Source organism: Pseudophryne corroboree, chromosome 8 (assembly GCF_028390025.1).
Source record: "Pseudophryne corroboree isolate aPseCor3 chromosome 8, aPseCor3.hap2, whole genome shotgun sequence".
Lineage (NCBI taxonomy): Eukaryota > Metazoa > Chordata > Amphibia > Anura > Myobatrachidae > Pseudophryne > Pseudophryne corroboree.
The window spans coordinates 305,431,829-305,445,661 of record NC_086451.1 but is presented as its reverse complement, the minus strand read 5'-3'; the positions used below and the strand labels follow the sequence as shown (position 1 = coordinate 305,445,661).

At 42.3% G+C, this 13,833-nt stretch overlaps 1 protein-coding gene across 1 annotated transcript in view; it reads right to left on the bottom strand.

Annotated features, from left to right (window-relative positions):
* Positions 1 to 13,833, bottom strand: part of NRK (Nik related kinase) — a 511,622-nt gene that overhangs the window by 84,038 nt on the left and 413,751 nt on the right. The window contains exons 26-27 of the mRNA XM_063937359.1: positions 12,927 to 13,070; positions 6,921 to 7,055 (exon numbers count right to left, since the gene is read on the bottom strand). Coding sequence (XP_063793429.1) covers positions 6,921 to 7,055; positions 12,927 to 13,070 — 279 coding nt within the window. The remainder of the gene's footprint in view (positions 1 to 6,920; positions 7,056 to 12,926; positions 13,071 to 13,833) is intronic.

The following is a 13,833-nucleotide window of genomic DNA, read 5'->3' as shown; positions in this document are numbered from 1 at the left end:
AAAGACCAAATCCATGCTCATTGTCTTTTTCAACTCGAAGAAATTTCTACCTACCGGCCAAACTGTCAACGTTGCATTTAATACGGAAGTGCTCAATCGGTTGAGAAAAGGGTTCTCCGCAAGGAGATTGCCACTACGACAATGCGCGTCACTGCAAGTGAGGGAGTATTTGGCCAAGCACAACGTGACAACGCTGCCTCAATCACCCTACAGTCCAGATCAGGCCACGGCTGACTTATTTTGTTCCCCCGGATCAAACGTAGCATGAAAGGACACCGTTTTCAGACCATAGATAAAGTGGAAGCGGCCGCGACAAGGTCACTCAAGGACGTTCTGATTAATGCCTTCCAGGAGGTATACAAAGCTTGGCAGACACGCTGGCAATGATGTATCGATGCTCAAGGGTCATATTTTGAAGATTATTAACCCTATGTATCTGAAAGTTCAGTAAAAAAAAATGTCACGGATTTAGTCTCAATACTTTTTGGACAGACCCTGTATGTGCATGCAAAAGGTAATTGTAGTAAAGTTATGGAAGCCATTTCATGTATAGAGGTCACTGCAGTTGGCTGCTATACATACATACATTATATATATATATATATATATATATATATATGTAGCGCCCAGCGCTTATGACAGGCAGCTAATGTGAAATTGGACACCGGCCATTTTGTGTTTAGAGACTACATCTCCCAGACAGCCTTGGGTTTCAGAGAATGGAATGCTTTTGTCCAGAGGAGAGGAGGAGGAGATGGGCCAGGAGAGACAAGTAACCATATCTTGGATATAGATAAGATGCAGCTGACAATGACTGGAGAATACTGGGGAAGAAGTCAACTTGACTGCACAGAAAGAGCCCTACTGAAAGGGGGGACCCCAGTCTGATGAAGTTAAGTGGCCTACAGAGGATAATGCATTTCAAACCTTCCTTTTTGACCCCGGGAGAGGACAGTTTGCAGAGGGACACACTTTGGAGGAATGTGAGATAAGTAACAGTTTACAGTGTTATGTTTCTTGGTAAAGACTGATAAATAGTAGCTAACCAAGTGTGTGATTTCACCAAGAATCAGTTTGTGGAATTACAAGTACCAGCGTTGCTGAAAGTGCCAATTGGAACCTTTTAAAGTGCAGTCTCCTTCAAGCAATAGCATGCAGAAGATAATGAACTCTGAAATAACAGTGCACTATAGTGGGGGATGTATTGTCTAATGCTGTGTGTGGTATGTGTGAAATTCCTTGTGATACTGGTGTTTTAAGTTGTCATTACCCAGTCAGTGATTGCAAAGGCCAGGGTGATATCTGTATACAAAAGGGAAGTTCAGGAAGGGACAGACAGGAGAAAGCAGATTCATGTGTTATGTTCATTTTTTCTTATTACTGCATTATACACCCTTTAGATATGTGGGTGCATTACTGACCAATATGTTTCTATGCCTATTTAGTATATATCCTCTTTTATTGATCTACTATAGTACCTTGTATATAAATGCATAAAAGCAATTGGTATTCCAGACCCTTTAATAAATGTGCCAGGGTGGCTTTTACAACATATCCGTGTGATATATTCCGTAGTGGGAGCAGTTTAAGCACGTAGTGAGCAGGGGGTTTCCCGATCTCCCTCTGGTGTTCCTGAAATTAAACACGTCCCAGAAGAGCACGTCACGTCAAGATTCGGGTGGAGGCACTAATACCAAGAGAAGTACAAGGTGAGAAGCATTGCAAAGCGGGAAGAGTTTAAATACACACCATTACCCAGAAAACCCAGGTAAAGGGGTGTTACATATATATATATATATATATATAGACAAAGTAGTGGTTCCAAGCGCTACACCACCCACATAGAACAGATGTATATAGTCTTTAGATATACTTCCAGTTCATATAAATAGTCCTTCCGCTCTCCCCTATATTAAGGGTGGCAGCTTTTCCTCCAGGTGAACCGATGTTCCGAACGGTCCAAAAACAATGAATCTAAAAAGAGATTAAAAATAGCGCCTTCTAGTGCAGTAAATAGTAACCTGATTTTCGAATACCTTCACCAGTATAATACACCCTTAAAAATGCATAAGTACCAGTTCAAGTGGATATATCCACTTTTTGTGTCACATAGATCCGGTGGGTAATCGCAACCAGGATGATTTTCTTCACCATAAAAGAACCTAGTATATCTCCAGTCCCGATTCGTTTGGAGAACTACAACGGGGGAAGGGGGGGGGGGGAGGGGGGTTTGGGTTGGGAGGTAGAGGTAGAATGCCACAGATAGTGTAGTATTTTAAACACAATTTTAATGGCTCACATAAGGTAAAATATATGCCAGAACATTTATAAAGATAAAAGATAGCTTATCTGATATGCAGCAATTCGAACAGGTCAGTAGTCTCAACGCGTTTCGTCCCTGTGGCGTCACAGGGACGAAACGCGTTGAGACTACAATTCCGTATTTACAACCTTACACAATTTGGTATCGTCTGGGAAAATTGACACCATGCTCTCTCTTGATGAAAATGTTGAACAATAGCGGTCCTAGTACAGACCCTTGTGGCACACCACTTAGCACTTTAGTCCAATTTGAAAATTATCCATTGACCACAACACGCTGTTCCCTATTATCTAACCAATTACTGACCCAAGTGCATATTGTGCTCCCTAGCCCTATTTCTTGTAGGTTATAGATAAGTCGCATGTGTGGTACTGTGTCGAAAGCTTTGGTAAAGTCTAAAAAGATTACATCTACCTCCTTTCCCTGATCAAGGTTCACACTTACTGTTTCTTAAAAGCCAAGTGAGTTGGTTTGACATGATCTGTCCTTCACAAATCCATGCTGGTTCATTTTAATTACCTTATTGGCTTCAAGGAACTTTTGAATACTGTCCCTTAGAACAGCTTCCAATACTTTCCCCATTATAGATGTAAGACTAACTGGTGTATAATTACCAGGTTCAGCTTTGCTCCCCTTTTTGAATACCGGCACTACCTCCGCTATATGCCAGTCTTTGGGAACCATACCCGATTCAACTTGAATCCATGAAGATCAAAAATAGTGGTCTTGCTAGTTCAGCGTGCAGCTCCATAAGAACCCTCGGGTGAATTCCATCGGGACCAGGTGACTTATTAAACTTTAACTTTTTTAATCGGTCACAGACAGCCTCCTCACATAAATAAGCTTTTAGCAGTGGGACATTATCTTTGTTGAGATTTTGTGTTAGACCTAGAATTTGGTCCTCTCTGGTAAATACCGTTGAAAAAAACTTGTTTAGTTTGTATATGTATATACACATATACATATACAATGCAGGAAGGTTCGGCACTCCAATATAAAAGTTCAGTTACCTGCGTGCTCTTGTGAGCAATTGATAGAGTCCAGGTGTTTTCTGCATTTTGCATCCCGTCCTCAGGAAGGTACAAACCAAATGTTTGTTGTACTTTCCTGAGGACGGGGTGTGAGTCCCCAAAACGTTGAAGGAGTAAACTGATTGTTGTACTAAATCCTTCAGTGCTTTGTATGTATGTTGCTAAATGCAGAAAACGCCGGGACTCTCTCTCTCTCTCTCTCTCTCTCTCTCTATATATATATATATATATATATACACTGCTCAAAAAAATAAAGGGAACACTTAAACAACACAATGTAACTCCAAGTCAATCACACTTCTGTGAAATCAAACTGTCCACTTAGGAAGCAACACTGATTGACAATCAATTTCACATGCTGTTGTGTAAATGGAATAGACAACAGGTGGAAATTATAGGCAATTAGCAAGACACCCCTAATAAAGGAGTTATTCTGCAGGTGGTAACCACAGACCACTTCTCAGCTCCTATGCTTTCTGGCTGTTTTGGTCACTTTTGAAAGCTGGCGGTGCTTTCATTCTAGTGGTAGCATGAGACGGAGTCTACAACCCACACATGGCTCAGGTAGTGCAGCTCATCCAGGATGGCACATCAATGTGAACTGTGGCAAGAAGGTTTGCTGTGTCTGTCAGCGTAGTGTCCAGAGCATGGAGGCGCTACTAGGAGACAGGCCAGTACATCAGGAGACATGGAGGAGGCCGTAGGAGGGCAACAACCCAGCAGCAGGACCGCTACCTCCACCTTTGTGCAAGGAGGAACAGGAGGAGCATTGCCAGAGCGCTGCAAAATGACCTCCAGCAAGCCACAAATGTGCATGTGTCTACTCAAACGATCAGAAACAGACTCCATGAGGATGGTATGAGGGCCCGACGTCCACAGGTGGGTGTTGGGCTTACAGCCCAACTTCGTGCAGGACGTTTGGCATTTGCCAGAGGACACCAACATTTGGCAAATTCGCCATTGGCGCCCTGTGCTCTTCACAGATGAAAGCAGGTTTTCACTGAGCACATTTGACAGACGTGACAGAGTCTGGAGATGCCAAGGAGAACATTCTGCTGCCTGCAACATTCTCCAGCATGACCGGTTTGGCAGTGGGTCAGTAATTGTGTGGGGTGGCATTTCTTTGGGGGGCCGCACAGCCCTCCATGTGCTTGCCAGAGGTAGCCTGACTGCCATTAGGTACCGAGAGGAGATCCTCAGACCCCTTGTGAGACCATATGCTGGTGCGGTTAGCCCTTGGTTCCTCCTAATGCAAGACAATGCTAGATCTCATGTGGCTGCAGTGTGTCAGCAGTTCCTGCAAGACGAAGGCATTGATGCCATGGACTGGCCCGCCCGTTCCCCAGACCTGTATCCAATTGAGCACATCTGGGACATCATGTCTCGCTCCATCCACCAACGCCACGTTGCACCACAGACTGTCCAGGAGTTGGCGGATGCTTTAGTCCAGGTCTGGGAGGAGATCCCTCAGGAGACCATCCGCCACCTCATCAGGAGCATGCCCAGGCGTTGTAGGGAGGTCATACAGGCACGTGGAGGCCACACACACTACTGAGCCTCATTTTGACTTGTTTTAAGGACATTACATCAAAGTTGGATCAGCCTGTAGTGTGTTTTTCCACTTTAATTTTGAGTGTGACTCCAAATCCAGAACTCCATGAGTTAATAAATTTGATTTCCATTGATGATCATTTTTGTGTGATTTTGTTGTCAGCACATTCAACTATGTAAAGAACAAAGTATTTAATAAGAATATTCCATTCATTCAGATCTAGGATGTGTTGTTTAAGTGTTCCCTTTATTTTTTTGAGCAGTGTATATAGTATATATAGTGTATATAATATACATATAGTTTATATTTTCAGGAGGGGGTACATCATTTTGACTATAGGTTAATCTCATTACGTGGTTTCATATTTTATAAGATATAATATGTAGTAAAGCATCATTTCCCTGTCCTGTTACACCTCAGATGTCTTTTTTAATAGTTAACAGAATTTAATGGGCATTCAATTTACAATACACATAAGAAAATCATCTAGCAATTTCAATAATTCACAAATTCGTTTCTTGACTATTAAACAATAAACGTTATCAGTTGCTGAAATATTTTATTACAGCAATTTAGTGCAATCAACGATAATTGGGCTCCAACCCACATGGTATTCATATTATAATCAGCCATTTACAGGAATTAGCTACATAAAAAATTGGGAGCACCTACACTATGAAACTGTTCTATAGAACAAATGCAAATGGCCAGGTTTTCTTTTTATTGTGTTATGAGGTGAACATCTGCTTTGGAATTGTAACAAAACTCTATTATGCTGTTTACCTTTCTTTCTTCTCATTTTATATTCTTTTCAAGCTTCAGAACGGAACAGTAGAATTCTTATTCACTGTGTTCTTAGGAAAGGAACAGTTCAGCTAGTGTTCATGGAGACTTGAACACATTTTGCTCCAAGAACTCGGGTGCAAAAGTTGCACCAAAATATTATAAAAAATATATTGTAGCCAGCTTAAAGTAATACGAGCTGGCCAAGCCTGGCATGTGCGCCAATTTTACTAATGGAAAACAGTATTACTGTATATGCACTATGGGGGTCATTCCAAGTTGATCGCTCGCTGCAGTTTTTCGCAGCGTAGCGAACAGGTTACTACTGTGCATGCGTATGCACCGCAATGTGCAGGCGCGTCGTACGGATACAAAGCGAATCGTTGCTGGGCTATGGATTTAATGAAGAATCCATTAGCACAGCCGATCGCAAGGAGATTGACAGGAAGAGGGCGTTTATGGGTGTCAACTGACCGTTTTCAGGGAGTGTTTGGAAAAACGCAGGCGTGTCCAGGCGTTTGCAGGGCGGGTGTCTGACGTCAATTCCGGGACCAAAAAGACTGAAGTGATTGCAAGGGCTGAGTAAGTCCAGAGCTACACAGAAACTGCAAAAAACTTTTTCGTCCCACTCGGCTGCACATGTGTTCGCACACTTGCAAAGCGAAAATACACTCCCCTGTGGGTGTCGACTATGCATTTGCACGGCTGCTAAAAGTAGCTAGCGAGCGATCAACTCGGAATGACCCCCTATGTTGCCGCTAGTAGAAAACAGCAGCATATGTGTCTGCTTTACACAAGGAGATGTGTCTTCACAGTGTTAGTAGTAGTAAATGCTACATTACCGTGCCCTATTCATTCACAATAAAGTACTTTAATGAAGTGTCATACACTATGCATAAAACAATTTGTCAGCATTTGCACAGAGCTTTTAGTATATATGAAGGACAGATTTAGCATGAAAACTGCAATAAATAGTCTTTACAAGTGTGTAGTACCAGGAGCTGTGGTGTGCAGGAAGGGTGGGAGCTGCTGGCCATGACCCCCCAGTCCCTTTCTCCACAGAGTCCCTCTTTCCACACATGCGAGTGAGAAGGGCCCTCCCAACTCCCCCCCTCTGACATGGGATACTGCAGGACAGTGTCCGAAATCAAGCTATGCCTCCAAAACCAGGACAGTTAGGAGACACAGTATGGAACAATGCTTAATGTAGTTTCTGCACTCTTGCACTTACCAACTTTGTAGTGCACACAGCCTTCTAGATCTCCGACTGAGACCCAGCCTTGTTTTTTCTCTACCTCTGGATCATTCCGTAGAATTTTATTCCTCAGCCATGATAAGTAATAAACTCTCAGTTTGTTTTTTTTGCCTTCAGTACAAAAAGAAAAAATGAGTTGTCTGCTACACATAATATGTACACGTACATTACCACCATTAATGATAATCGCGGATTTTTAAGTAGAGCTTTATAAAAAAAAATACTCAGATTGCCCCAATAACTCTATATATTGGAGAGCACATTGCAACTGAAACTTAACAATGAGACATTTAAAAAAGAACAGTGACATCCTTTTGTAATCAAGGACCCTATTTCAAATCTCAGGCCACAGCAATTTAGGGGGAACATGGGGCCCGTACATGGGAGACTCCATACTTGCCGCCTGGACACTCATCCCAATGGCTCCCACTCCATGTAAGGGAGACGGGACAGACATAGAAGAAGAGGACCGGCTGCTGGGGGTAGGTATGGGAGTGGGGGAGGGGGCTGAGATTGAGGTGAGCTGTTATACTAGTCTAACATAACCAAGAAATCAGAAACCAAGACCAGTCAGACATAATAAAATAGTAATTTTAGAAGAATTGTTAGGAGAGAAAATGCCTTAGGATTTATTGCCACCATTTCCAAAAAAACAAAAGTTTCATGGCAATTTATCATTTTTTTCATAACAGTACTCCATAACGGTACTCCAAATAGGAAAAAATGTATGGAGAAGGTTGCCATTCCCGTACTGAACTGTGGTGCCATTCTCTGCATTACATATCTGCAATATTTCATGTGTTAAATACGCCTGGTGCTAAATGTGAGTTACTCATGCTGAAGCAGCTGTATCCACATAAATTTTAGGGTTAAAGGGATAAATAAGTGGGGCCATATTTATTTCCTTGTTTAGAAAATGACACACATGCTAACAACCCTATACTAGAGATGAGCGCCTGAAATTTTTCGGGTTTTGTGTTTTGGTTTTGGGTTCGGTTCCGCGGCCGTGTTTTGGGTTCGAACGCGTTTTGGCAAAACCTCACCGAATTTTTTTTGTCGGATTCGGGTGTGTTTTGGATTCGGGTGTTTTTTTCAAAAAACACTAAAAAACAGCTTAAATCATAGAATTTGGGGGTCATTTTGATCCCAAAGTATTATTAACCTCAAAAACCATAATTTACACTCATTTTCAGTCTATTCTGAATACCTCACACCTCACAATATTATTTTTAGTCCTAAAATTTGCACCGAGGTCGCTGTGTGAGTAAGATAAGCGACCCTAGTGGCCGACACAAACACCGGGCCCATCTAGGAGTGGCACTGCAGTGTCACGCAGGATGTCCCTTCCAAAAAACCCTCCCCAAACAGCACATGACGCAAAGAAAAAAAGAGGCGCAATGAGGTAGCTGTGTGAGTAAGATTAGCGACCCTAGTGGCCGACACAAACACCGGGCCCATCTAGGAGTGGCACTGCAGTGTCACGCAGGATGGCCCTTCCAAAAAACCCTCCCCAAACAGCACATGACGCAAAGAAAAAAAGAGGCGCAATGAGGTAGCTGACTGTGTGAGTAAGATTAGCGACCCTAGTGGCCGACACAAACACCGGGCCCATCTAGGAGTGGCACTGCAGTATGTATGTATAAAGAAAGAAAAAAAAAACCACGGTTAGGTGGTATATACAATTATGGACGGGCTGCCGAGTGCCGACACAGAGGTAGCCACAGCCGTGAACTACCGCACTGTACTGTGTCTGCTGCTAATATATAGACTGGTTGATAAAGAGATAGTATACTCGTAACTAGTATGTATGTATAAAGAAAGAAAAAAAAACCACGGTTAGGTCACTGGTATATACAATTATGGACGGGCTGCCGAGTGCCGACACAGAGGTAGCCACAGCCGTGAACTACCGCACTGTACACTGGTTGATAAAGAGATAGTAGTATACTCGTAACAACTAGTATGACGACGGTATAAAGAATGAAAAAAAAACCACGGTTAGGTGGTATATAATACAATTATGGTTGGACGGACTGCCTGCCGAGTGCCGACACAGAGGTAGCCACAGCCGTGAACTACCGCACTGTACACTGGTTGATAAAGAGATAGTAGTATACTCGTAACAACTAGTATGACGACGGTATAAAGAATGAAAAAAAAACCACGGTTAGGTGGTATATAATACAATTATGGTTGGACGGACTGCCTGCCGAGTTCCGACACAGAGGTAGCCACAGCCGTGAACTACCGCACTGTACACTGGTTGATAAAGAGATAGTAGTATACTCGTAACAACTAGTATGACTGACTATGACGGTATAAAGAATGAAAAAAAAACCACGGTTAGGTGGTATATATTATAATAATACAATTATGGATGGACGGACTGCCTGCCGAGTTCCGACACAGAGGTAGCCACAGCCGTGAACTACCGCACTGTACACTGGTTGATAAAGAGATAGTAGTATACTCGTAACAACTAGTATGACTGACTATGACGGTATAAAGAATGAAAAAAAAACCACGGTTAGGTGGTATATATTATAATAATACAATTATGGATGGACGGACTGCCTGCCGAGTTCCGACACAGAGGTAGCCACAGCCGTGAACTACCGCACTGTACACTGGTTGATAAAGAGATAGTAGTATACTCGTAACAATTAGGATGACACTATGACGGTATAAAGAATGAAAAAAAAACCACGGTTAGGTGGTAGGTATATAATAATAAATAATACAATTCTGGTCGGACGGACTGCCTGCCGTGTGCCGACACAGAGGTAGCCACAGCCGTGAACTACCGCACTGTACACTGGTTGATAAAGAGATAGTAGTATACTCGTAACAATTAGGATGACACTATGACGGTATAAAGAATGAAAAAAAAACCACGGTTAGGTGGTAGGTATATAATAATAAATAATACAATTCTGGTCGGACGGACTGCCTGCCGTGTGCCGACACAGAGGTAGCCACAGCCGTGAACTACCGCACTGTACACTGGTTGATAAAGAGATAGTAGTATACTCGTAACAATTAGGATGACACTATGACGGTATAAAGAATGAAAAAAAAACCACGGTTAGGTGGTAGGTATATAATAATAAATAATACAATTCTGGTCGGACGGACTGCCTGCCGTGTGCCGACACAGAGGTAGCCACAGCCGTGAACTACCGCACTGTACACTGGTTGATAAAGAGATAGTAGTATACTCGTAACAATTAGGATGACACTATGACGGTATAAAGAATGAAAAAAAAACCACGGTTAGGTGGTAGGTATATAATAATAAATAATACAATTCTGGTCGGACGGACTGCCTGCCGTGTGCCGACACAGAGGTAGCCACAGCCGTGAACTACCGCACTGTACACTGGTTGATAAAGAGATAGTAGTATACTCGTAACAATTAGGATGACACTATGACGGTATAAAGAATGAAAAAAAAACCACGGTTAGGTGGTAGGTATATAATAATAAATAATACAATTCTGGTCGGACGGACTGCCTGCCGTGTGCCGACACAGAGGTAGCCACAGCCGTGAACTACCGCACTGTACACTGGTTGATAAAGAGATAGTAGTATACTCGTAACAATTAGGATGACACTATGACGGTATAAAGAATGAAAAAAAAACCACGGTTAGGTGGTAGGTATATAATAATAAATAATACAATTCTGGTCGGACGGACTGCCTGCCGTGTGCCGACACAGAGGTAGCCACAGCCGTGAACTACCGCACTGTACACTGGTTGATAAAGAGATAGTAGTATACTCGTAACAATTAGGATGACACTATGACGGTATAAAGAATGAAAAAAAAACCACGGTTAGGTGGTAGGTATATAATAATAAATAATACAATTCTGGTCGGACGGACTGCCTGCCGTGTGCCGACACAGAGGTAGCCACAGCCGTGAACTACCGCACTGTACACTGGTTGATAAAGAGATAGTAGTATACTCGTAACAATTAGGATGACACTATGACGGTATAAAGAATGAAAAAAAAACCACGGTTAGGTGGTAGGTATATAATAATAAATAATACAATTCTGGTCGGACGGACTGCCTGCCGTGTGCCGACACAGAGGTAGCCACAGCCGTGAACTACCGCACTGTACACTGGTTGATAAAGAGATAGTAGTATACTCGTAACAATTAGGATGACACTGTGACGGTATAAAGAATGAAAAAAAAACCACGGTTAGGTGGTAGGTATATAATAATAAATAATACAATTCTTGTCGGACGGACTGCCTGCCGTGTGCCGACACAGAGGTAGCCACAGCCGTGAACTACCGCACTGTACACTGGTTGATAAAGAGATAGTAGTATACTCGTAACAATTAGGATGACACTATGACGGTATAAAGAATGAAAAAAAAACCACGGTTAGGTGGTAGGTATATAATAATAAATAATACAATTCTGGTCGGACGGACTGCCTGCCGTGTGCCGACACAGAGGTAGCCACAGCCGTGAACTACCGCACTGTACACTGGTTGATAAAGAGATAGTAGTATACTCGTAACAATTAGGATGACACTATGACGGTATAAAGAATGAAAAAAAAACCACGGTTAGGTGGTAGGTATATAATAATAAATAATACAATTCTGGTCGGACGGACTGCCTGCCGTGTGCCGACACAGAGGTAGCCACAGCCGTGAACTACCGCACTGTACTGTGTCTGCTGCTAATATAGACTGGTTGATATTTAAAGAGATATTAGTAGTATACAACAATACTATACTGGTGGTCAGGCACTGGTCACCACTCCTGCAGCAAAAGTGTGCACTGTTAATTAATATAATTGTACTCCTGGCTCCTGCTAACAACCTGCAGTGCTCCCCAGTCTCCCCCACAATTAATTATAAGCTTTTAATTTATACATTGATGACTGTGCAGCACACTGGGCTGAGCTGAGTGCACACAGACTGAGTCACACTGTGTGACTGACTGTGCTGTGTATCGTTTTTTTTTTCAGGCAGAGAACGGATATAGCAGAGAGAAGTGAACGGATATATTATATTAAATAAAAGTTAACTAGCAACTGCACTGGTCACTGACTGTGGTAAACTAACTCTGTCTGCGACTCTGCACAATCTCTCTCTATCTAATCTATCTATCTCTATTCTAATGGAGAGGACGCCAGACACGTCCTCTCCCTATCAATCTCAATGCACGAGTGAAAATGGCGGCGACGCGCGGCTCCTTATATAGAATCCGAGTCTCGCGATAGAATCCGAGCCTCGCGAGAATCCGACAGCGTCATGATGACGTTCGGGCGCGCTCGGGTTAACCGAGCAAGGCGGGAAGATCCGAGTCGCTCGGACCCGTGGAAAAAAAAGTGAAGTTCGTGCGGGTTCGGATTCAAAGAAACCGAACCCGCTCATCTCTACCCTATACTGTATACCACAAAAGATAAATACACTTAACATTACATATTGAACGATATATGTAGGAGTATGTATCACTGATGTGCGGTGGGGTGAGGCGGAGCCTTTCCTGTCATACACATTTCTGCCAGAGTTTTGACTGTTTAAAGTATTTGAAAAATACAAAGAATATGTTTGAAATATCTTCTTTGCATTGTTCCTCACCTGCCTATCTTTTCAGCACATCTCTGATCAAAACTCAGCAAATTTCCAGGAGTTTATACTCCTGGAAATGTGTTGGCTCATATATTGCTTGTAAATCTAGCTCTGGTGCAAGCCAGTGCCTCCTGAGCAATTTACCTCACCGCACATCCCTGGTATGTATAGTAATGTACATGACCAAACCAGTCAATTCTAATAGTTAGATCTTCTAACAACCTTAAAGTAACAGAAAACATAACTATACACAAAGGTTATCATCATAGAGGGAGAAGCAGAAGGATGGCATAATAAATAATATATACCAGGGAATTTCCGTATTGAAGCATACCACATAGAAATGTAACATTTACAGATTTGTATGAACACTGCCCACCTGAAATAGTGATTAGAATATTCAGCCCTTCTAGGACATCAATTTGGTAAAATCTTCTCCTGCTGATTAGGGAATAAACTCTCCCCTGTCCACTCCTGTCAAGGAACAATAGGCCATGTTCTGTTCCCACCAACAAGTTAACACCTAGTATGTTAGAGCAAAATGTATAAATAGAACGCAACACAGTTTAAGGTTAATTTCTCTTGTTTATTTACAATGCTGCTCTAGATATTTCCCAGCAGTGTAATCACATGGGGAACCTCTAGAGCAGAGGTTCCCCAACTTCGTTATTACAGTCCAGGTGTTAAGGATATCCATACTTGAGTCAATATGGTTATATCAAATTTATTGAGGTATTAATTAAGTCATCTGTGTTCAGGCATGGACATCCTTAAATGCTGGACTGTAATGGCGGAGTTTGGGGAACTCAGCTCTAGAAGGTGCTCCTGGACACACATTAACACAGTTCTTTATTTAAAAAATAAATAAAATACAATTACTTTTTTTCTGCAATTGCTCCAATTTTGCTACCTCCAATCCTGGTGTACTACTATTTGATATGCTTTCTAATATGTAACATTTCCCTATTCCTCTGCAAGCTATTTTTCTGCAGTGTATGGGTTAAAAAAAAATTTAAAATTGGGTACAGCACGCCTGAAATGTGGGTGAGTAGGTATCAGTAGCCCAGATAACTTGAGTGAATATGGCTGGGTACACATTGCGCCAACACGTCAGCGGACCAGCCGTCGCAATTACAGAGCGGCCGATCCAAGCATATAAACTTACCGATGGCTGTTTGATGTGTCGATCCTGACGTCACATCTTGGCAGACATTTGTATTTGCCTGCCTCGCTGTGACGTCAGCACCACCTATACACATAGCTAGATGTGCCAATATATATGAAGA